This window comes from Dama dama, chromosome 25, assembly GCF_033118175.1.
Source record: "Dama dama isolate Ldn47 chromosome 25, ASM3311817v1, whole genome shotgun sequence".
NCBI lineage: Eukaryota > Metazoa > Chordata > Mammalia > Artiodactyla > Cervidae > Dama > Dama dama.
In genome coordinates this window covers 64,107,305-64,128,696 of record NC_083705.1, presented here as the reverse complement: position 1 = coordinate 64,128,696, position 21,392 = coordinate 64,107,305, and the positions used below count along the sequence as shown (strand labels likewise).

Sequence of the window (21,392 nt, the reverse complement as noted above, 5' to 3'; positions counted from 1 at the left end):
ACATTGGATGTGAGTGTCAGAGGTAGCAAAGACCTACAGAGACTGAGGAGCAGGCACCTCGCAGGTAGGGCAGGAGCTGTCGGTGTGTGTAGTGGGGGAAGCTGAGACCCGAGAGGCAGTGGGGGGCCAGGGCAGGGGGCCCTCTTGTAGGGAGGAAGGGAGTGGACTCCCAGGTGTGATGGGGGGCCCTGGATCCCAGCTGTGATAGGTAGCATCTCACTTAGGTTTTTGAATGCACCACTCTGGCTGCCATGTGGGGGATGTCTGGTAGGGTCTGCTGACAGGGAGGCTCAGTGGGAGACCTCTGTGGTCATCTGGGAGCGAAGTGGTGGCGGTCTGTAGTGGGTGGTCAGCAGTCTTGGGATTCTGGACGTGGGAGGACTGCAGTGAGCGAGAAAGGAACTCTCAGGCGAAGCTGTGCTTTTAATTCTGATCATGCTGTGTCTCTGTATTCCCCCTCCCCCACCCCACCCCTTTTTTTGGATTCTTTCACAGAACCTAGATTAAGTGTAGCTCCTGAAATGGATATCATGGACTACTGCAAAAAAGAATGGAGGGGAAATACGCAAAAAGCAACATGTATGAAAAAGGTATGACGCCTGGATGCGTGCATTTTGAGTTTTTTCAGTAGTCTACCATAGGTAATTATTTAATATGTCCTTATGTATGTTTAGATGTTATAGTTACGACAACTGCCATTAGACTGTGTTACTATTGGGGTTCTACTTTTAGAGATGAGGAAACAGACTGCAAAGATAAGGGCCGTCTCAGTATTAATATAGAATCATTGTCAGTCAGTAGCTTGATTTCTTTGAAAAACGTATAAATGACTGTGTGCTGTTCTGAGCTGGGCCAAGGGTTGGCCCCTTAGGGGCATTTGGCTGTAATGCCCTTCTGACCTGGTGAGGTCACAGCCTAGGGTGACCTACATCTGCTGTCCCCACCCTAACCCTAAGCCCACCCTGGGTTTATTTTCACATTCTCCAGTCCTCGGGGCCTGGACTCTCCCGCACACCCTAAGCAGTGGGACCTGGATCTCCTGCCTTTATTTAGGGCACCCAGGAACTGCCCCCTCTCAGTCCCGTTGCATAACCTGGTGACCCAAAGGTAGTCCTTCCAAGGCTCTGGGATGTCAGGGATTCCCATGACATGGTCCTGCTGGGGCTGTGACTGGGCTGGGTCACTGCTCCCACTGCATGGTAGTCAGACAGAACCCCTCTCGGTTCCCCCTCAGATGGATACTGAATCCAGCATTCCTCCATAGGTGGAGATGGCTCCTACAGTTGACCCTTGTACATCACAGGTTTGAACTGCTGGGGCCCGCTTCTCTGGATTTTTTCACTGAATATGGACTACAGTGTACTGCACGATCCGATGAGTGATTTATGCATTTGGAAGGGTGCAGTTGCTATTGAACTAGTATTTGGGACAGCTTGGGGTTCACCGTAGGAAAGAGGTACATTTAGTAGGCATGAATCTCCCCGATGGGCCTTCTGTTGCAGTGGTTGGGCCACTGAACAGAAATGCAGCTTTCAGAACTTTATTATTGGAAAGAAATACTTTCATATCCACTTTGAACATCATCTTTGTGACTTGAACCTTGAAAACAACTTACGACAGGGTCCAGTGCTTGGACACAGGATGACTGTCTGCAGGGTCCCCACCCCAGGGGGGTGGCACTTCTTCCTTTGTGTACGTGTGTGTTGGGGGGGGAAACAGGGTTTTAAGTGGCTGTTGAAGAAGAGCAGGGCAAGCGAAAGATCCACCTGGTCAAGGGGGAGTGAGATGGGAAAGGCTGAAAGTTGATGCCAAGGCCTGAGCAGCGTCCAGCGGAGAACTCAGTCGGCCTGGGATTTCATGGTGTCCTTTTAAGGGGAGTGTGCTCAAAACAGTCCGTTTGGATGGCTGTGTTTGAGTGACTGAGCATGTCACCGAGAATTTTCATTTCCTTGTTTCACTTCCAGGCTGAATAATAATGACATTTCAATCCACTTTTTAAAAAACAGAATTTATCCAGGCACCTCCAAGATGATACATATGGTCTTTTATGTATTTCTTGGAAATTTGGGGTACAGGGTGTTATTTTTAATATGGAGATATAAGCCAGGTAAAGAATCCACCTGTCAACGCAGGGAGACACAAAAGATGAGGGTTCGAGCCTTGGGCCGGGAAGATCCTCTAGTGTAGGAAATGGCAACCCACTCTAGTATTCTTGCCTGGAAAATCCCATGGACAGAGGAGCCTGGTGGGCTACAGTCCCCTGGGTCACAGAGAGTCAGATACGGCTGGGGGATTGGGCACATAAGCTTGGTACATCTCTCTTTTCTTTCCTGTCTCCTCATTGAAGAGTTTAGGGTCAACTTAAACACAGAGCAAAGCCTTCAGATTGCTGGTTATTATAAGTGAGTGTTATAGCAGTTGCTTAGAAAGGGACGTACGACTTCAACTTTGGGGGTGACTAGCATTTTAATAATACTTAGTGTCCTATTCTATATGTTCTAGTATGTGCGTCTGCTGCATATGCTGATATTTTGTATGATACTAACATTTGTTCATTTCTTTTGACGAATAAAAAAGGAATTAAAGTATCCTGCAGGAAATATTTGGCCATTCTTCCACTGATCGGAACGGGGGGTGTGGGGGACACATTTCTTCAACATGAATAAAATTATCCCCGCTCTCCAAAGTCAGTAACGACCATTTGAATTCTTTGATGCTTTTTGCACAGGGCTACGAGGAGGTGTCCCAGAAATTCACCTCCATCAGGCGAGTCCGCGGAGATAACTACTGTGCGCTGAGGGCCACGCTGTTCCAGGCCATGAGCCAGCCGACGGCGCTGCCCTCCTGGCTGCAGGACCCGGAGCTCACGCTGGTACGCTGCTGCCGCAGGTTTGAGTCTGCACTGTTTGCTGTTGTTTCTGCAGCAGAGACTTCCCTGGTCTGCCCCGCGCTGTGTGCCCAGGTGCTTGCCTGCAGTGCGACGTCAGCGTGCGGGTTTCTGCAGCTTTCTGTGGCTGGGGTGACTGTGCATAGTAAAGCACCGAAAATCAATTGTTATTTCCCGGAGGAGAAAGATGATAAAATTTATTTAGCGCCTCAGCTGAACTAGAGAGCAGGGGTTTAGGGCTTGCACAGAGCACTGAGGGCAGTTTGACTTCCGGGTTGGAGTCTCCACCCAGTGGGCTTTGTATTGTACTCTCTGAAAACCTGCTGGGGTTTCCAAAGACATGTTTCTGGGCTTCTGGCTCCAGTTCAGGGAATCGGCACCATCTGGAGAGGGAGGGTCATCGGCTTGGTACGCGACAGAGCAGCAACACCGGAAGAGAGATGGTTGCTGTCAGCTGGGGAAGGCTTCCTGGGGAGGTGAGGGCTGGCCCATGCCTGGCCCTTGTTAGTTGTTTTAAATCTGCAGCCTGACAGTAATACCCCCAAGAAGTCACATTGTCCCTGTGTCGTGTATCCATGACAGACGCCAACTGAGGTCAGATAGGTTGGGTGATAGACCATCCCTAGAGAGCTTGGTGGGCAGTCATGATTGAGCGGAGCTCACAACATGGTGTTAGTTGGAGGAAAATTGGAAAACTTGGGCTTGTCTTAAACCCCCAAACCAAAACCCAAAGTGTCAGCTCTGGGAGATGTGCCTCCCCAGTAACTTAGGGGAAAAAAGTCAGGATTTTAGTGGATCACAGCCCACAGGTGTGTGATGGCCGCAGTGACGAGGACGCCTGTTTTATAATGAAAGGGATAGGTAGGGCGTTTGGGATGGACATGTACACACTGCTGTATTTAAAATGGATAAGCAGCAAGGACCTACTGGACAGCACAGGGAACTCTGCTCAGTGTTCTTTGGCAGCTTGGATGGGAGGGGATTTTGGGGGAGAATGGATACATGTATCCGTATGGCTGAGTCCCTTCACTGTTTACTTGAAACTCACAGCATTGTTAATCAGCTATACTCCAGTACAAAATAAAGTTTCAAAAAACAAGGGGGTTTTTCTAAACACAGGCAGTGACAGCCTTTCTTGAACTGGGGTGGTCAGATCCCATCCTAGGGACCTCGGGCAGCTCTGTGCCTGTACCGTCGGGACAGAAGGGCATGTGCCCGAGGCAATCTGTCTCCTTCTGGGAACAGTTGAAGGAGCTGGGGTATTTGCTTGGGATAAAGACTTGTAGAGGGTACTGGCTGGCAGCTCAGCTAATTACAGATCTGTTAGATGGTCGGGGTGTCACTTAGCGTCCGAGCACAGCCAGGACCAGTGGGTGGAGGATACCACTTGTCTGCCTGGTGATTACCCACTCTATAAAGTGATAGGAAAGCGACACCCTGGTGTAAGCTGTCTAGATGACATCTGTGAAAGATTCTCCTAATCAGAGATGCATCGTTTTAAGCAGATTTCTCAGTATTAGCTTATTTCTTTTTTCAATAAAGAAGCAAAAAGAAATTGATACAGTAGGCTATTTTTAGCTTTGCAGGTTATGCTAAGTATTAGTACTGATATATCTTGGAAATGTTGGTCAGCCTGCCTGTGGACCTGAGCCTCTGCTGAGGAAGCAGACATGGGTGACCTCACTCGGTTTTGCTTTAACTTCTGTTTGCTAACCATAGTTTAAATTACAACTTGTGACATAAAGTGCTCCTCAAGTGTAGGCTGTTTTCCTTTGAACTTTTTACTTTAAGGGGATGCTTAGATTTATGAATTGAATTGATGTAATGAATTAGAATTCTTTTACTTTCTAAGAAACTCTGCAAGTAGTGAGTGAGAAACTCTGCAAGTAGAGCCCTGCAGGTAGTGCTCCACATAGTTAAGCGTATAAAATACTCCCCGTAAAAGTAAAGCACGACATCCCTTTTGTTTTACTGACAGGATCCATCTGGGTAGGGTCATCTGTCACATCAGAAACAGTCCAGGTGGACTGTGCTTGGTTTCTGATCGGTATGAGAACATGTGTGTGTGAGCTGTGGGGCTTTAAGGTGCTTTTCCTGGCTGAATTTGAGTCATGTGGAAATTCTCTAGCGTTCTAATTTCTTCCCTTTTCTGTATGTATCAGCCAATCAGTAGAGTTTTTCTCTTGGGAGCATAATCTAATTAGTCAGTCACAGTGGTATTATTTTTGTCATCTAACCTTTATTGAAGGCCAGGAGGCCTGCGTCAGACAAAAGCTCATCATACCTGCTGGGGGTGTCGTATGAAAGTCTGTGAAACTTGTCTTGCTCTCCTTCAGCTAGAAGACTTGTCCCTGTATTGACTTTTTGGCCCCCAGCATCTTCCCTTGATTTGAGCCTTTTCCCAGGAGGGTCTGTTCTGTGATGTGTCTGGAGCAGGTTGCAGGTGCACCTCATGCTTCTTATTCGAGGTGCCAGAGCAGGAGGGGCGCATAGACTGGTTGCTGCCCTTGCCCAGCGCAGGAGGGGCGCGTAGACTGGTTGCTGCCTTTGCCCAGACTAGTCTCTCACCACCCCCAGCTGTCGCGTGCTCTCGCCTGTGGCCGCCATCCCATCCCTGTTATCATCCCGGCCTGTCTGCTTGGTCCTCCCTCAGGAAGTCCACACCGATAAGGGGTCTCGCTGAGTGAGCGAGAGGGTGGTGTTGCGTGACTGGAACAAGTCAAGGTGGAACCAAGTATGAAGGCAGATGGGTGGGGAGGCCCACAGAGACTGGCAGTGTGTGCCTATGGAGGGGGGTACCTGGACCTCCTCCCCTGGAAGTGGGGTCTCTCCATCACTAGATACCACCGTGTAACTGTAGTAAGGACACATCTCAATATGTGTTAATACACATGCCTAAGACAAGCAGATCAGCTGATACTTAACTCTGTCTACCAAACAAGAAAATCTTACAGGAGTTTGGCTATGAAACTCTCTGACCGTTTCCTGTCCATCTTCCCACTGAATTAGAATAACTCATATCCTATCATATGAATTAAACCATGCTTGCTGTTAGAGCTTAGTATAAATGATTTGAGTTTAAAATGGGGTGGGCTTGCTGTTGGAAGCACAATAACCATCTGACAAGTCAGTCTCAGCTTCTCCCGATCCTTGGTCTCTGAATTGCCGAGGACCTCTTCTGACCACCACCACCCCGACCCCCCTCCTCGGTACTGCGAGTCAGACAGGTCCTGGGACACCCTCGCTGGTATGTGAATCTGTAGACCTGGTGCCAGCCTTGGCCCCCAGCCTGCAGGCCACCTGCTGTGCTAAACATCGCTTGACCTCAGCATGGGTTTATCTCATCAGGAAATCGGTGTGGTGAACCCAGAGAAGCCCCACAGCCCTTGGCGTCGTCCCTTGCTCCTGGAACATGCTTGCTTTCAGGACGTGACGGGGCAACAGGAAGCGCAGAACCGAGACCCTCCCTTGGTGTGAGCTCGGTGGGGGGAGGGCCAGGCCATGCTTCCTGCACTGCTCGGCTGCTCTGGCCTTGCTTCACGGCCCATCTCACAGTCTGGCCGCTCCTCACTGCCGGCCGTCGGGTCTGGGCTTCTTGTGTGTGGTGTCTGCCTCCGTCCAGACCCCAGTCTCTATGGCGTTGACTGCAGTTGGATCATCTGACCCTGACCGTGACCTTGGATGTGGCTTGCTCTGGCTCTTCTTAAACTTGGGCAGCACCTGGGTCCCCCAAGAGGTGGTATCCTTCGGGACAGGGGTCCTGGGGTTCGGTTAAGTTTCAGAATGTTTCTGAATGGGTAGGACGTGTGACAGTGTTTGTTTAGAGGATGATAGGCTGTATCAAAACTCATGAGAAAGTTTGGGGAAGGACACATTTTTGTTATTTGCTGTCCCTTTAGTCACGGTACTGATTTCAAGGATTATGGACATTTGCTAGAGAAAATAGGCTTTTTAAAAAAATATTTCAGTCACAAATGAAATTACATCAAAGCTAATTGCCTGCTTTATTAAGTATTTCCCATCATTGTTTCTTGTTTTTAATTTTGTTTCTTCCTTAAATCTCCTTTACTCTAAGAGAAGTCCAGTCTCTGAGTGTGTAGTGTAAAAGAATAGCCTTGTATGTGTGTTATGTGTCTTATGACCCCCGAAAGCATTTAAAGTTATACTCTTTTTCTTTTTTTAAATCTGAGTAAAGGATTTCAACTCCCATTATTCTTTCCTCATAGTTTCTTTTCACACCTCAATTTTGGGGCTTTTTCCAGGATCTCCACATCTCCCCAAAGTATACAACCCTGGAGGATGACTCTAGCACTGACAGTTTGGTCCATGCATGGAAGGAGTGAGGGAACGGACTTCTGTTTGGGTCCTCTGTGGAGTTAGGTCTTTGGGGTCTCTGGAGTACTTGAGTGCTGTGCCTGCTTTTTAGGTCCCTACCCAGTGTCACGTGATGCCCACATGCTCTCCTGGGCTTCCCTCCACCCCGTCTCCCAACTTGCATCTGCGCGGCCAGTTCTTTCTGCTCTTTGCGCTTCTTTGTGCCCAGTTGTGATTTCAGCGTGTTGCCACTTGAGGGCCTTTTAGGTTCTCGTGACAAACCAGAGGACCTAACAGAAGGTTTGCAGGAGAACCGCCCACATGTTGCTGAAATGCAGGACAGCGTGGGTGCAGCGCTGGGCTCCTCTTGGGTGTGGGGGGGTCGTTTGTCGTCATGATAAGTGAGAACGCAACCCCCCACCCCCCACGAACGAGTAAGTGTAGACGGCCTCACTGTGGTAACTAGCTGAAGAGGAGTTCAGTCCCTGTTGTGGTTTTGTCTCTTTGGAGAGGTGAAACAACCTTAGTTTCTCATGATTGCTGTAGATAGAGAAGGTGAAACCGAGTTACCATTCAAGAAGGGTCTTCTGTGTCTTAGATTCAGGAGAACAGAACATACAGCCTCATTTAAAACTGTATTTATGATTGTTGAGCTGTAGTTCCAGGGAAGAATTCATCATTCTCTAATGATCTTTTGACTTGGAAGTGAACTGTTTTTCCTTTCTGCATTTTCTAGCACCCAAGTGACATGCCCGTGCCCAACTCAATAACATGGATTTCTCCTGACACACCCTCAACTCCTGGGAGAGTCTGGGTTCCCATGCTGACATAGATTGAGTTTTGTCCCAGCTTGCCTTTCAGACTCCAGATTCCACTGATGATGAGGGGAAAACAAAATAACAGACACTCCAGGAAACAAGGCCAAGTAATGGTGTCCGTTCTTTAACGAGCCAGGCCATCCTGGCTCCCTTAACCCTTGCTTCTTATTCTCAGTTGTAATTTTTTATCTTACTTATACTGATTAGGTACTTAAACTGGAGACCATCTTGTTTCTTTTTAATCTTAAAACTTTGATGATAGTGTAAAAATTGGAAATTAGGTTTTGTTTTCCTAGTCAGGAAAGGAGCAGGTTTTTGCTGTTTTCTGGACCATCTCATTAGACCCAGAGTGCCTTCCTGAGTCAGGCCTCAGGGAGTGGCAGGGTGGGGACCAGTGAGCCCAGCTGGCGCAGGGGTGGCTTTTGCCAAGACCTGTGTGGACACTGCCTTCACACACCCTCACTCAGAGCTGTGGAGTGTTCCTGGCCGTGGCGGGAGCCCAGCAAGGTAGGTTGTGCCTGTGGCTCTCGACCAGAACCGCCATGTCACTCTAGCAGCCCTCCTCCGGGTGGCTATTTCTGACCCCCTGACTTCTAGATTTAGGTCCTCCGACCTAAACCCAGACAGGTGTGCAAAAATTAATTCTGGAAACAAAGGTCGCAAAGGTCAGTCTTCTAGGTTACATTGTTTCTTACAGCTTGGCTCATGTGATGGACTGTTTGAAATGTTAACCTTTTTTCTCTCTCTTTTTCTTGATAACTCTAGTTACCAGAAAAACTCATAAGCAAATACAGCTGGATCAAGCAGTGGAAGCTGGGACTGAAATTTGAGGGGAAGAGCAAGGACCTGGTGGATAAAATTAAGGAGTCCCTCGCTTTACTGAGGAAGAAGGTTTGGAACATGCAGTTTTCTTTGATAAATACAGACCTCTGACTCCCGATTGCCCCAGCACACCACTGCTTAGTCCTCACTTAGTGGGTCACAGGCTGCCCAGGTGGCTCAGTGATAAAGAATCCGCTTGCCAATGCAGGAGATACGAGTTCAGCCCCTGGGTCAGGAAGATTCCCCTGGAGAAGGAAATGGTAACCCACTGCAGTGTTCCCGCCTGGAGAATCGCATGGATGGAGGAGCCTGGCAGGCTACAGTCCATGGGGTTGCCATGAATCAGACATGACTAAGCAACAACAGTGGGTTACCACTTGCTCTTGGCTGGATTTTACACAAAGTAATTCTAAACAAACACAAACTCTTCCTCTGAGGTGTTTGGTAAAATAAAGTGGTATCAACATCATACATTCTAGAGGAGATGACATGTTAAATGTTTAATTTTGTTTAAAGCAAACCTTACAGATGTAGTCTTCTAAGTCATACTGATAAGTTTCAGGGATATCATTGGTCCGTATATCTCTTACAGTATTATCACTGATGTGAATTCTCATTTATTAAATTCTTCCCAATTATGTTCATGTTTTAATATTCCGTCCATATTTATTAGGTATGTTTTCTTTTATGACGATGTCCAGTGCAGTAGATTTAGTAACTTGTCTTTTGAAAACTGTCCTCAGGGTTTCTCTGAAGCAGAATTGTGGGAAGTGACTTGGTCAGTGATTTGGTCATTAAACCCTCCCTCTCCGTGGCTCTCCCCTGTCTTACGTGGGTGGGGCATCCTGCTTGCACGCTGGCCCACATGGACCTCTCGGTTGCTGACCTCTGAACAGCCTGTAAGCTCTCCTCACCAGGAACCCTGGACTGAGGGCCTGTTAGTTGTTCCAGGCTTCATAGATGAAGTAGGGAGGGCTGTAAAGAGGTGTCAGGCATCATCTTTCAAGACTCCTAGCACACACTCCAGTCGTCAGCCTCCTAACTGTGGTCTGCTGCTCCCATGAGACTTGCAGCCTCACGAGAGACTTCATACACTTCATATGTGCCAGGCTGTACCTGAAGTGTTCTGTGTTACGTAATTGTTACCACCATCAGGGCGCTGTCACTGTGGCCATCCCATTTTACAGACGAGGAGAGCGGCCTCTTCATTCCTTGGCAGCCAGTGCTGGGCACTGAACCTGCCACACAGTAGGCGTTTGGGAAAGACTTGGTTGAATGAGTGGAGAACCCTGACTTGCTGGAGCCTAGTTTTTATTTATAAAAACGAGAAATGTGTGCTAGAAGGACTAGTGATCTAGAAGGGCTAGAAGGACTAGTGATAAAAACTTGGGAGCAAGAGAAGGACAGAGGGGGTCTGTTCTTGTTGCCTGTTGAAGCAGAACACAGGATTAGAGGGGCTGGAGGCCCGCCGCCCCAGGCAGGCCCTGGGTTAGCAGCAGGTGGAGCACAGGGGTCTGGCCTGGGGGAGTGAACAGGAAAGCTTCAGCATAGCCACTGGTAACTGTCCATTTTAACTCTTTTTAAGTTCCTGAGAAATTGCTTTATACACCTAATAAAGACACACCTAGTCTATGGTAACTAGATCTTGATTTGGGGGAATGTTAAAGTGATTCCAATTTATAATTATTCCATTAAAATTATTCATTAATTGAGCCAGCCCTGCTAACACCTCGTAGGTGCCAGGCTGTACACTAAAGTGTTGTATATTATGTAATTCTCAGACCAGCAGGGCATTGTGGCTGTGGTTGTGCCCACTTTACAGGTGACGAGACTGCGGCCCTGCAGAGGCCAGCAGCTGCTCGGTGGCGAGGCCCTTGTTCCATCCTGACTCTGATTCCAGAGACGTGCTCTCACCTGCCAGCTTGGTCTACTCCTGGAAAATATGAGATGTTGTAGCTTTCAGAGTCCTGTGGCACAGTTATTACCATTAAAATTTACTCTTGAATTAAAAAATTTAATGGTTTTGCAGAGGAGCAGCAGTTACTGATTATATACAAGGATTAGTTTTGGGTTGGCATCTCTTATTCGCAAAGAGGTTCTCATAACCATATATTTATAGGGTTTTCTTCTTCACTTAAAGAGTTAGCCTGTGTTAGCTGAATACCTGATTGTTATTGTTCGGTCCCTACGTCGTGTCCTACTCTTTGTGACCCCATGGACTGCAGCACACCAGGCTTCCCTGTCCTTCACTACCTCCCAGAGTTTGCTCAGATTCATGTCCATTGAGTCAGTGATACTATCTAACCGTCTCATCCTCTGCTGCCCCCTTCTCCTTGAATACCTGATTCTCTCCTTTATTTTTAATCAGAAGTCAATATGAATTTCCTGAGTAGATTTATTCATCTGAAACTCAAGTAAATTTTTAAGAGGTTAGAAGGGTTAAGTTTAGTAAACAGGTATTCAGGAGATGCCACAGTTTTCCTTGCCTGTCTTCACGTTACAAGGTTGGCTTGGCGTTTCTGGGTGGTATCGGCTGCCATAAGCCCCTTAAAGGGGAGGGGTGATTTCAGCTATGTTCCAGGGCATCATCACACCAGGTCTCTCAAAAGCATGTTCGCTCTCCTGCAAATATTTGTGCATTGACTGGTTCCATTTCTTTGCCTGGGAAGATACGAGAGTTGAAATTTCCATTCCATGATCCCAGAGCTTCTCCTTAGTGCAGTATACTTTTGTTTCAGATTACCGGGGGAAGAGCTGAATAAGGAAAGTGTGTGCTCTAAAGAGTACAGTTATTTGAGCTGGAAGCTTGAATGCTGAGCGTTGGTACGTGACCTGTGGTCGCCTACCTATTCTGAAAATAATTTTGTGCTCATAGTATGGGGTTTTACCAGGGACTTTCAGAACAACAATTTAATTATTACATAACTTGCTTATTATAGTGGGCAAGCCTGGCTGAACTGAGAACGGCAGAAGCAAGGCAGATGGCTTGTGATGAACTGTTCACAAATGAAGAAGAGGAGTACAGCCTCTATGAAGCTGTAAAATTCCTAATGCTGAACAGAGCCATTGAACTCTATGACGATAAAGAGAAGGGAAAGGAAGTGCCGTTTTTCTCTGTGCTTCTCTTTGCTCGGGATACATCAAGTGATCCTGGTCAGCTGCTGCGGAACCATCTGAACCAGGTGGGGCACACTGGCGGCCTGGAACAGGTGAGTCGTGCCTTGGGGAGTACATTAGCCCAGAGCAGCAGCGTCAGCCATCAACCACTGCCTCAGTTTTTGTGGTCAGGAGCTCAGGAGCCGTGCAGTTGTGTGGTTCTGGCTCAAGGTTGCAGGAGGTTGCAGTTGAGTCTTGCTCAGGACTGCAGTCTCTGGAGGGCTCGACTGTGGCTGGAGGGTCCACCTCCAGCATGGTGCACACTCACCTGGCTGTTGGCGGGAGGGCTCAGTCCCTCACTGGTGGTTCGTTCCTCGCTGTGTGGGGCTTTCCATAGGGCTGCTCAAATGTCCTCCTGACACGGCAGCTGGCTTCTCTCAAAGGGTGCTCCAAGAAGACCCCCAGAATGCTCCAGTGCCTTCTGTGATCTAACCTTGGAAGTCACTCACTGGCACTTAACACTGGGTTCTGTCCGTTAGAAGCAGATCAGGTCATTCTTCCCACGCTCAAGTCAGGCATGCTGAAGAATTGTGAGCCTGTTTTTTTTTCTTTTTTAATTTATTTATTTTTAATTGGAGGATAATTGCTTTGGAATATTGTGTTGGTTTCTGCCATGCATCAACATGAATCAGCCGAGGGTATACATATGTCCCTTCCCCTTTGAACCTCCCTCCCACCTCCCAGCCCTCGAGGGTGAAACTGTTTTATAACCACCATGGTTGTCTCAGCCTGGACTTTCTCCTGTCGTGTGATGGGTGGGACCAGAACCCTTGGCTCCAGAAAGAAACCAAGCCCTGGGAAGGAGTCCTCTGAAGGGTCTTGTTTAATCTTGGCTGCTGTCGTATTAGGTAGCATCCTTTAAAAATAGAAGTGGAGTCACTTTAGCCAGGAGAGCCAGCCTGCTCTTGGATCTTCAGCAGGTAGGCTGAGTTTGGGGTCTCACCCAGAGACCCAGTGTGGTGCTGTCCTGTGGGTCCCCCGTTGCTCACCACACTCTGCTTGCTCTCTTTCTTTGATGGGTTCATTATGTTGCCCTGAACAGCCTAAGTCCTTTAGTGGAATAGCCAACCACGTGAGAAGCATGGTTCGTGACATTGTACAGGAGACAGGGATCAAGACCATCCCCAAGAAAAAGAAATGCAAAAAAACAAAATGGCTGTCTGAGGAGGCCTTATACATAGCTGTGAAAAGAAGAGAATTGAAAAGCAAAGGAGAAGAGGAAAGATATTCCCATTTGAATGCAGAGTTCCAAAGAATAGCAAGGAGGGATAAAAAAGCCTTCCTCAGCGATCAATGCAAAGAAATAGAAGAAAACAATAGAATGGGAAATACTAGAGATCTCTTCAAGAAAATTAGAGGTACTAAGGGAACATTTCATGCAAAGATGGGCTCAATAAAGGACAGAAATGCTTCTGTTAGCAGAAGCAAAAGATATAAGAAGAGGTGGCAAGAATACACAGAAGAACTGTACAAAAAAGATCTTCACGACCCAGATAATCATGATGGTGTGATCACTCACCTAGAGCCAGACATCCTGGAATGTGAAGTCAAGTGGGCCTTAGGAAGCATCACTACGAGCAAAGCTAGTGGAGGTGATGGAATTCCAGTTGAGCTATTTCAAATCCTAAAAGATGATGCTGTGAAAGTGCTGCACTCAACATGTCAGCAAATTTGGAAAACTCAGCAGTGGCCACAGGACTGGAAAAGGTCAATTTTCATTCTAATCCCAAAGAAAGGCAATGCCGAAGAATGCTCAAACTACTGCACAATTGCACTCATCTCACATGCTAGTAAAGTAATGCTCAAAATTCTCCAAGCCAGGCTTCAGCAGTATGTTAACCGTGAACTTCCAGATGTTCAAGCTGGTTTTAGAAAAGGCAGAGGAACCAGAGATCAAATTGCCAACATCCACTGGATCATGGAAAAAGCAAGAGAGTTCCATAAAAACATTTTCTGCTTTATTGACTATGCCAAAGCCTTTGTGTGGATCAAAATAAACTGTGAAACATTCTGAAAGAGATGGGAATACCAGACCACCTGACCTGCCTCTTGAGAAACCTGTATGCAGGTCAGGAAGCAACAGTTAAAACTGAACATGGACCAACAAACTGGTTTCAAATAGGAAAAGGAGTACATCAAGGCTGTATATTGTCACCTTGCTTATTTAACTTACATGCAGAGTACATCATGAGAAACGCTGGGCTGGATGAAGCACAAACTGGAATCAAGATTGTTGGGAGAAATATCAATAACCTCAGATACGCAGATGACACCACCCTTATGGCAGAAAGTGAAGAGGAACTAAAGAGCCTCTTGATGAAAGTGAAAGAGAAGAGTGAAAAAGTTGACTTAAAGCTGAACATTCAGAAAGCTAAGATCATGGCATCTGGTCCCATCACTTCATGGCAAATAGATGGGGAAACAGTGGAAATAGTGGTTGACTTTAGTTTTTTGGGCTCCAAAATCGCTGCAGATGGTGACTGCAGCCATGCAATTAAAAGACGCTTACTCCTTGGAAGGAAAATTATGCCCAATCTAGACAGCATATTTAAAAGCAGAGACATTACTTTGTCAACAGAGGTCCATCTAGTCAATTCTATGGTTTTTCCAGTGGTCATGTATGGATGTGAGAGTTGGACTTTAAAGAAAGCTGAGCACCGAAAAATTGGTGCTTTTGAACTGCGATGTTGGAGAAGACTCTTGAGAGTCCCTTGGACTGCAAGGAGATCAGTCCTGGGTGTTCATTCGAAGGACTGATGTTGAAGCTGAAACTCCAATACTTTGGCCACCTGATGCGAAGAGCTGACTCATTTGAAAAGACCCTGATGCTGCGAAAGATTGAGGGCAGGAGGAGAAGGGGACGACAGAGGATGAGATGGTTGGATGGCATCACTGACATTATGGACATGAGTTTGGGTAAACTCCAGGAGTTGGTGATGGACAGGGAGGCCTGGCATGCTGCGGTCATTGGGTCGCAGAGAGTCGGACACAACTGAGTGACTGAACTGAACTAATCTGAGAAGCATCGAGGCTTTCCATTCAGAGTGCCACTTTCCTGCCTGCACGGCTGACTTGGAGCTTGCCTTTTACTGGTTACACAGCAAAGAGCTAAGATGGTGGTCACTGCTGAGTCAGCCAGGATCGAAGATAAACTCTTTTAAAAAAAGTTGTTTGTGCTCGAAATCTGAGTTGCTTAGGTCTTTTGAACTGCTGCAGAGAGCTTGCACTAACAAGCCTGGTAGAGCATAGTTTGCGTATTAGACTTCTGTTAGTCCTTTCTGAGTCCCCACAAGTCTGCTGTAACATGTTTAAATAGCAGTTTTGTTGAAATATGATATACATACCAGTTTACCCCTTTGAAGTGTGTAACTCAGTGGATTTTAGTATGTTTGTAGAGTTTTGCAGCCATCGTGGAGTCTAACTTTAGACCATTTTATCACTCCTAAAGGAAACCTCATACCCTCACTCCCCTTTCTCCAGCCCTAGGCAACCACTAACTTTCTGTTTTTACAGACTTATCTATCCTGAGCATTTCATGTAAATGGAATTTTATAATACGTGGTCTTTTATGACTGGCTTATTTGAGCCTAATGTCTTCCAGATTCATCAGTATTGCAGCATGTATCAGTACCTCATTCCTTTTTATTGACAAATAATATTCCATTGTATGGATGTATCACATTTTATACATCCATTTCGGTTGTTTTCCACTTTTTGGTGATTGTGAATAATCCTGCTGTGAACATCATGTACAAGTTTTTTGCAGGACATATGTTTTTAATTCTCTTGGGTATATGTTAATCTGGGAGTGGAACTGCTGGGCCACATGGCAATTCTTTGTTTAAAACTTTGAGGAACTGCCAGACTTTTTAAAAGCAGCTGCATTCTTTTATATCCCCACCAGCAATGTTTCAGAGTTCCATTTCTTCACATCCTTACCACGTTTTTTTAAAATTGAGGTGAAGTTCATATAACACCAAAGTAACCATTTTAAAGTGTACAATTCACTCACTTTCGTAGATTTGCAGCGTTGTGTGACCTTTACCTGTGCCAAGTTCCGAAACAGTTTTCTTCCCCTGAAAGAAAGAAAACCTGGTGCCTGGGAGTCAGTCTCTCCCTGTGATCATCTGTCTATTTGATTGTAGCTGTTGCAGTGGGTGGGAAGTGGTGTCTCATTGTGGGTTTGAAATGCGTTCCCCTGATGACTTTGCATGTACTTAGTGGTATTTGCATGTCATCTTTGGAGAAGAATCTGTTCTATTCAACTCCTTTGGCCAGTTTTTAGACTGGTTATTGGCTTTTTTATTGTCAAGTTGAGAGGTTCTTAATGTATTCAAACCACAAGTCCCTTATGAGACCTATGACCCCTTCTTGATGACGTGTTTGATTATAATGACCCATACAGAATGGCAGGACCCACACAAGCAGCAGGACTGGGGCTGGGCCACAGTAGGAAGAAGGGCTCGGGCCAAGGCGCTGTGCCCCACGGGGACCCCAGAGCAGAAGTGGGGGGCCAGCCGCATCCTTCAGCCTTTGTTCTACCCGCAGGTCGAGATGTTCCTCCTGGCCTACGCCGTGCGCCACACCATCCGGGTGTACCGGCTCTCCAAGTACGGCACCGAGGAGTTCATCACGGTCTACCCCACCGACCCCCCCGGGGACTGGCCGGTGGTGACCCTGATCGCCGAGGACGACCGGCACTACAACGTCCCCGTCCGGGTGTGTGAGGAGACCAGCCTGTGAGCCGCGCTTGGACCGCCTGGCCACGCGGCTGAGGGGCGCAGGCAGCCCCTCGCCAGGGCCTCGGGCCTGCAGGTCCCTGAGCCCAACCTTTGAGGACACCTGGGCCCAGTTAGCCTCGCCGGACTGGAATGTTCTGGGGACTAACTTTGGCGAATCAGTAGTAACTGCGATTTTTTCCCCCTCATCTATGATGCAGTATGTTTCCGTGGGGGCCTTCAGAGCACACCTGTTACAAGGTGCAAACTACACCTCCTCCATAAAACACACAGTTTTATATCAGAGGAGTCGCGTGCTGGACAGAAAAGCGTCCAAAGCGCTCTCTCATAGTAAACTGGCTTTCAGTTTTTTTTTTTAAGGTGGTAATTTTTGTTCTGGTGGTCACAGCGTCTGCAGTGCCCTTTCTCTACAACTATGCAATCAGTTCACACGGTAGAAGTCGGGGGCAGAGCCTGCGAACAGCCCAGCATCCCTGATAGTCTCACCCAGCAATGGTTTGAATTCACATGTTAATTAAAGCTGTTATAAGCCGAGTGTCTAATAGAAGAATCAGAACTGGGTCCAAAAGTGAGCTGCTTAAAGGCTAGAGAAGGGGCTGCAGGAGGAAGGCAGCGGCCCCAGGACATTGTTGCTCTGCCAGGATGTGCCAGGCGTCTGTGGTCACAGACACCCCGGCTTGGGAGCCTGGTGCAGGGGTGGGTGGTCGGCGGGAGTGGTGGTCGGCGGGAGGGGCTGTTCCTTCATCTGCAGTTCCACAGATTCACCATCATCTAGTCAGAGTCAAGCTTAGACCCGTGTGCATTTTTATAGGAAACCAAGGCCAATTGATGAGTTTCTGGAAAGTGCTTCCATTGCCAGGTTCCTGTCTCACATCTCTTGGAGGGGATCAGTAGCAGCAGAGGCTCTCTGGTTTTCATGAGTAAGTTTTCAGTAGAAGGATGTGCTTGTCACTGATTGCAGAGGCATGGCCGAGCTGCACCCGCCCTTAGTCGGGTTTGGGATGCCCCGGGGAGGCAGCGTCTGGCCACGAGTGGTGGCCTGCCTGATCAGTCACAGGCTAGGGTGGTGCCTGGCGGGCGAGGGTGGGCTCGGGCAGCCCAGCTGAGCCTTGTCTGCATTAGGGCCCGAATCCCGGTGGTGCGTGGACACCTCACTCTTTCAGACTATCAGCGGCACCTGGATTGGCTCAGTATTTGTGGAGATGGTGTTACCCTGAAGTACCAAGCTTTATTCTATAATTATAAATTACAGTCTTTATGTGGTTTAATATAATATAGTTGATAAGCTATCTAATCTGTTCTCCCTCCCCCCGCCCCCCAGGGACAGAACTTTTGTGAAAAATGTAAGTTTTGCTTTCACTTAAAAATCAAAATTTTCTGTTGAGAAAAAACTCAGAGGACACATAAGGCTATGCAGACTGTTACACGTGTATTCCTCCCATTACCTCATCAATAATATTCACATTTTGGTAGATACTTAACTCATTAGGGTGTTTGAATTGAATTTTACTCTAGATGTGTGTGAATGTATTGGAGAGGCTTTGTCTTTCACTGTGAAATGCAATGGTGCCGCAAATAATAAGGTACCTAGAAGCCAAATGAGAATAATGACTTCCTGTTGGCTTGGATGCTTCACTTTATGTTATTTGATTTTCATGCAGCTTACAAGACGAAATGCCTACCAGTTCATTCTTGAACATGTTTAAAAGCACAACTTCAGACACGTCAGTTGTACAAGGCAGTTGGTGTCTGTGTCCATCAAACCGCTGGCAGATTGCCTCTGATGAGTTTAACAATACTCATGATCTCTGCATTTTTGAGAATGTTCTAGTCTTAGTGAACTTGATCTGGGCTTCTGGGTAGCTCATTTACATCTCATACTTTTTTGTTGTTCCTGTGTATGATATTGTTAGAGTGTGTGCAGAAATTGTGGTCTTAACTACCCCGTTGATAAAACTCAAAAACGTGCATTTAAGTTGCTTTCTGTCCCAAGGCCATATTAGACTCTACCCTCAGACTGTCATGCAGGTTTAGAGGGATCATAGCATCAGAGAAGTAAAGCTCTCAAACAGTACTTCAGGAAAGGTAGATGCTCAGCGAACTTTAAAAATACATTTTTTTTGTTGCAGCATGCAACTATAGTTGCCCAGAGTTTTAATTCCATTTTTCATTCTTGCTCTTGGCCTGGTTGGGTGACATCAGTAGAATTGAAATTGAGTTGAGACCAAAATGGATTCAGGAGGATAATTTACTTAGAGGGGAATCTCTAAAATGGTAAGAGTATTTCCGAAAAAGGAAGGTAATAGGAACAACACTTTGCTTACTTTCTATCGCAGGATTTATTGCAAGAGTTCAGTGGTTTTGGAGCCCTCTGATCTTAGCAGAAAGAAGATACCTGCCTTGAACAGGTGTGACTTATACCTTTGAGCTCATTTAAGGTGCATTAAACCTAAAAAGACTTTCCCTGTAACAAGTTCCATGGAATTAAAACTGCTCCTTTCTGTCTTCCCCCTCCTCACCTGCGTTTACAGCTTCCATTGATTTCACTCAATTAGAGAGAATCGTGATGGTGCCAGTTGAGAACAAGATGCCAGTCTTGAAATGTCAGTTCCTCTTCCTTGGAGTTCAGCATATCTGAAAACACCTTAAAGGCACAGAACAGGATTGACCCTGCTCTCTACATAGAGCCATTTACACTTTTATTATACTGTTGTACATTCGATTAATGTCTGAAGTTTTCTTTGATTGTGGAAACAGACATCCCGTTGGTATTCTGTCGTCATTCTTTTTCCCTCCAGTTCTAGGGCTTGTCAAGTAAAATCTCAGACCCTTTGAATCTCACCCCACTGTCAGAAAAAACACCTTTGTTGGTGTTTGTGTGCTTGTTTTTCCCTTGTTTATTTTTCGCAGGGCTGTATTCGCCTTCTGCCCTCTTCCCCTCAAGGTGCTCTTTTACCTAGGAGCCTGTTGTCCCCTTTCTGAGGCGCTTCCAGGTGGTGACAGCTAGGTGCTGTCTCAGCTTTGAGCATCCGGCTTCCTGACGTTGCAGCATAGACGTCAGACAGACCTCCTGACTCTGTCTCCTTTGTGGTGGTAAAGTTTGATCTCGTTCCTGTCTGTCTCTCTAAAGCAAAACTTTGCAGGTATTCCCCCTTTGAAAGCCAGACAGTTATTTTCAGAAATGCAAACCTCCAGGGAATTTTACTTGTACGCATACACAAAAATACATGGATGCCTTTTTTTAAATGATCTATATCAGTTAAAAACCAATAAGAATGTGTTTGGAGTGAATCTGAAATGTGTGTGAAAGATATAAGAGTCCCCACATAGTTGAGCAAAGTCAGGGCACAATATCAAAATAATTTTGCCAACTTACTGATCAGAAACGTTTCAGTTTTACTTAGATAACAAATCACTGGCCACAGGCGTTAGTTTTTGTGAAAATCCCCCAGTCAGTAATGTGTTAAAATGGCCCAAGAACAGTAAGGAGTGAGCTGAAGAGGGACGAACAGATTTTAGATGAAAAAATGCCTTTGAAAAACAAAATGGATGCCTAACAGACCTCCTCAGCTTAAGTTAATAAAAGGATAAAAATCTGAACCAACTCACACCACTTCTATGCGTGGATTCTGCAGATTCCTTTTTCTGAATTTGAAGCCCCCTGTGTAACAGAAGTAGACTGCGTAATGCTGAGCTCTTAGAAAACCTTCTTGGGGGTCTCTTCTGAGGGGCTGGAGAGACCAGGAAGCCAGTGCTGAATTGTTCTGTGAAGTGGGACAACGGGCAGCTGATGATCAATACTTGTAACTGATCCAGGGAATAACTTGGAGCCACGAAAAGCACAAAACGCAGCTGGCGTGGCTGCCCCCAGCCCTGGTGGCCATGAGGGGAGGGTAGGCTCGGCCGTGACCAGAACGGGCGGGGGTGTGTGCATGAAGACGCCTGCTCTCTGGTCTGCAGTCAGATCACGATGATGTTCTGTGTGTGAGGTCCCACAGCCTGAGACCCTGCGAGTTTGGGAGGGTGGAGGTGAGCTGTCCCTTTTGCCTTTTTTCTCCCCCATGCTAAATTGCAATTTATTACTGGAAATAGTGGAGGATGTTAGTAGGTATCATTAAATTCTCCAGAGTGGTCATAAAGTCTGGAGATAACATAATTGTATTGAAATGTGTTATCAACAAACCACTTACTACATTTCTATCTGTTTCCAGGGGTCTTCCCTAGTGGCTCAGGGGTAAAGAGTCTGCCTGCAATGCAGGAGATGCAGGTTCAATCCCTGGGTCAGGAAGATCCCCTGGAGAAGGAAATGGCCACCCACTCCAGAATTCTTGCCTGGAAAATTCCATGGACAGAGGAGCCTGGCGGGCTACAGTCCATGGGGGTCGTGATAGCATCAGTGCACGACTTAGCGACTGGGCAAGGCCAGGCTGTGACCTCATGGCTCTCTGTGTGTTTCCGTACCTTGCGTGCTCATTGGTAGCCAGAGCTTCTTAATAGAGCACTGAGGAGAGCCTTATCTTATTCTGTTGATTTCTCGGGTGTAGGTGTGGGTCGGGTGAAACTGCCAAAACGCAGGAGATCCAAGGAAAGGATCCGAGACTCTAGATTAAACCAATCTTGGCAGCCTTTTTCCCAGTAACCAGGGGTGGTTGAGTT

General features: G+C 46.8%; 1 protein-coding gene across 2 annotated transcripts in view; it reads left to right on the top strand.

The window, feature by feature from the left end:
- The window catches only part of OTULIN (OTU deubiquitinase with linear linkage specificity), a 34,564-nt gene extending 14,228 nt beyond the window's left edge, over nt 1–20,336 (top strand). The window contains exons 3-8 of one of the 2 annotated variants that reach the window (XR_009690516.1): nt 496–590; nt 2,729–2,872; nt 8,785–8,910; nt 11,781–12,050; nt 16,546–19,144; nt 19,268–20,336. Coding sequence is in view for 1 of the 2 variants with exons in the window: in XM_061129323.1 (XP_060985306.1) it covers nt 496–590; nt 2,729–2,872; nt 8,785–8,910; nt 11,781–12,050; nt 16,546–16,740 (830 nt within the window). In the remaining variant the exon portion in view is untranslated. Of the gene's footprint in view, nt 1–495; nt 591–2,728; nt 2,873–8,784; nt 8,911–11,780; nt 12,051–16,545 lie in introns of both variants that reach the window. The other variant, XM_061129323.1, reaches the window with a different exon arrangement.
- The last annotated feature ends 1,056 nt before the right edge of the window (nt 20,337–21,392 follow it).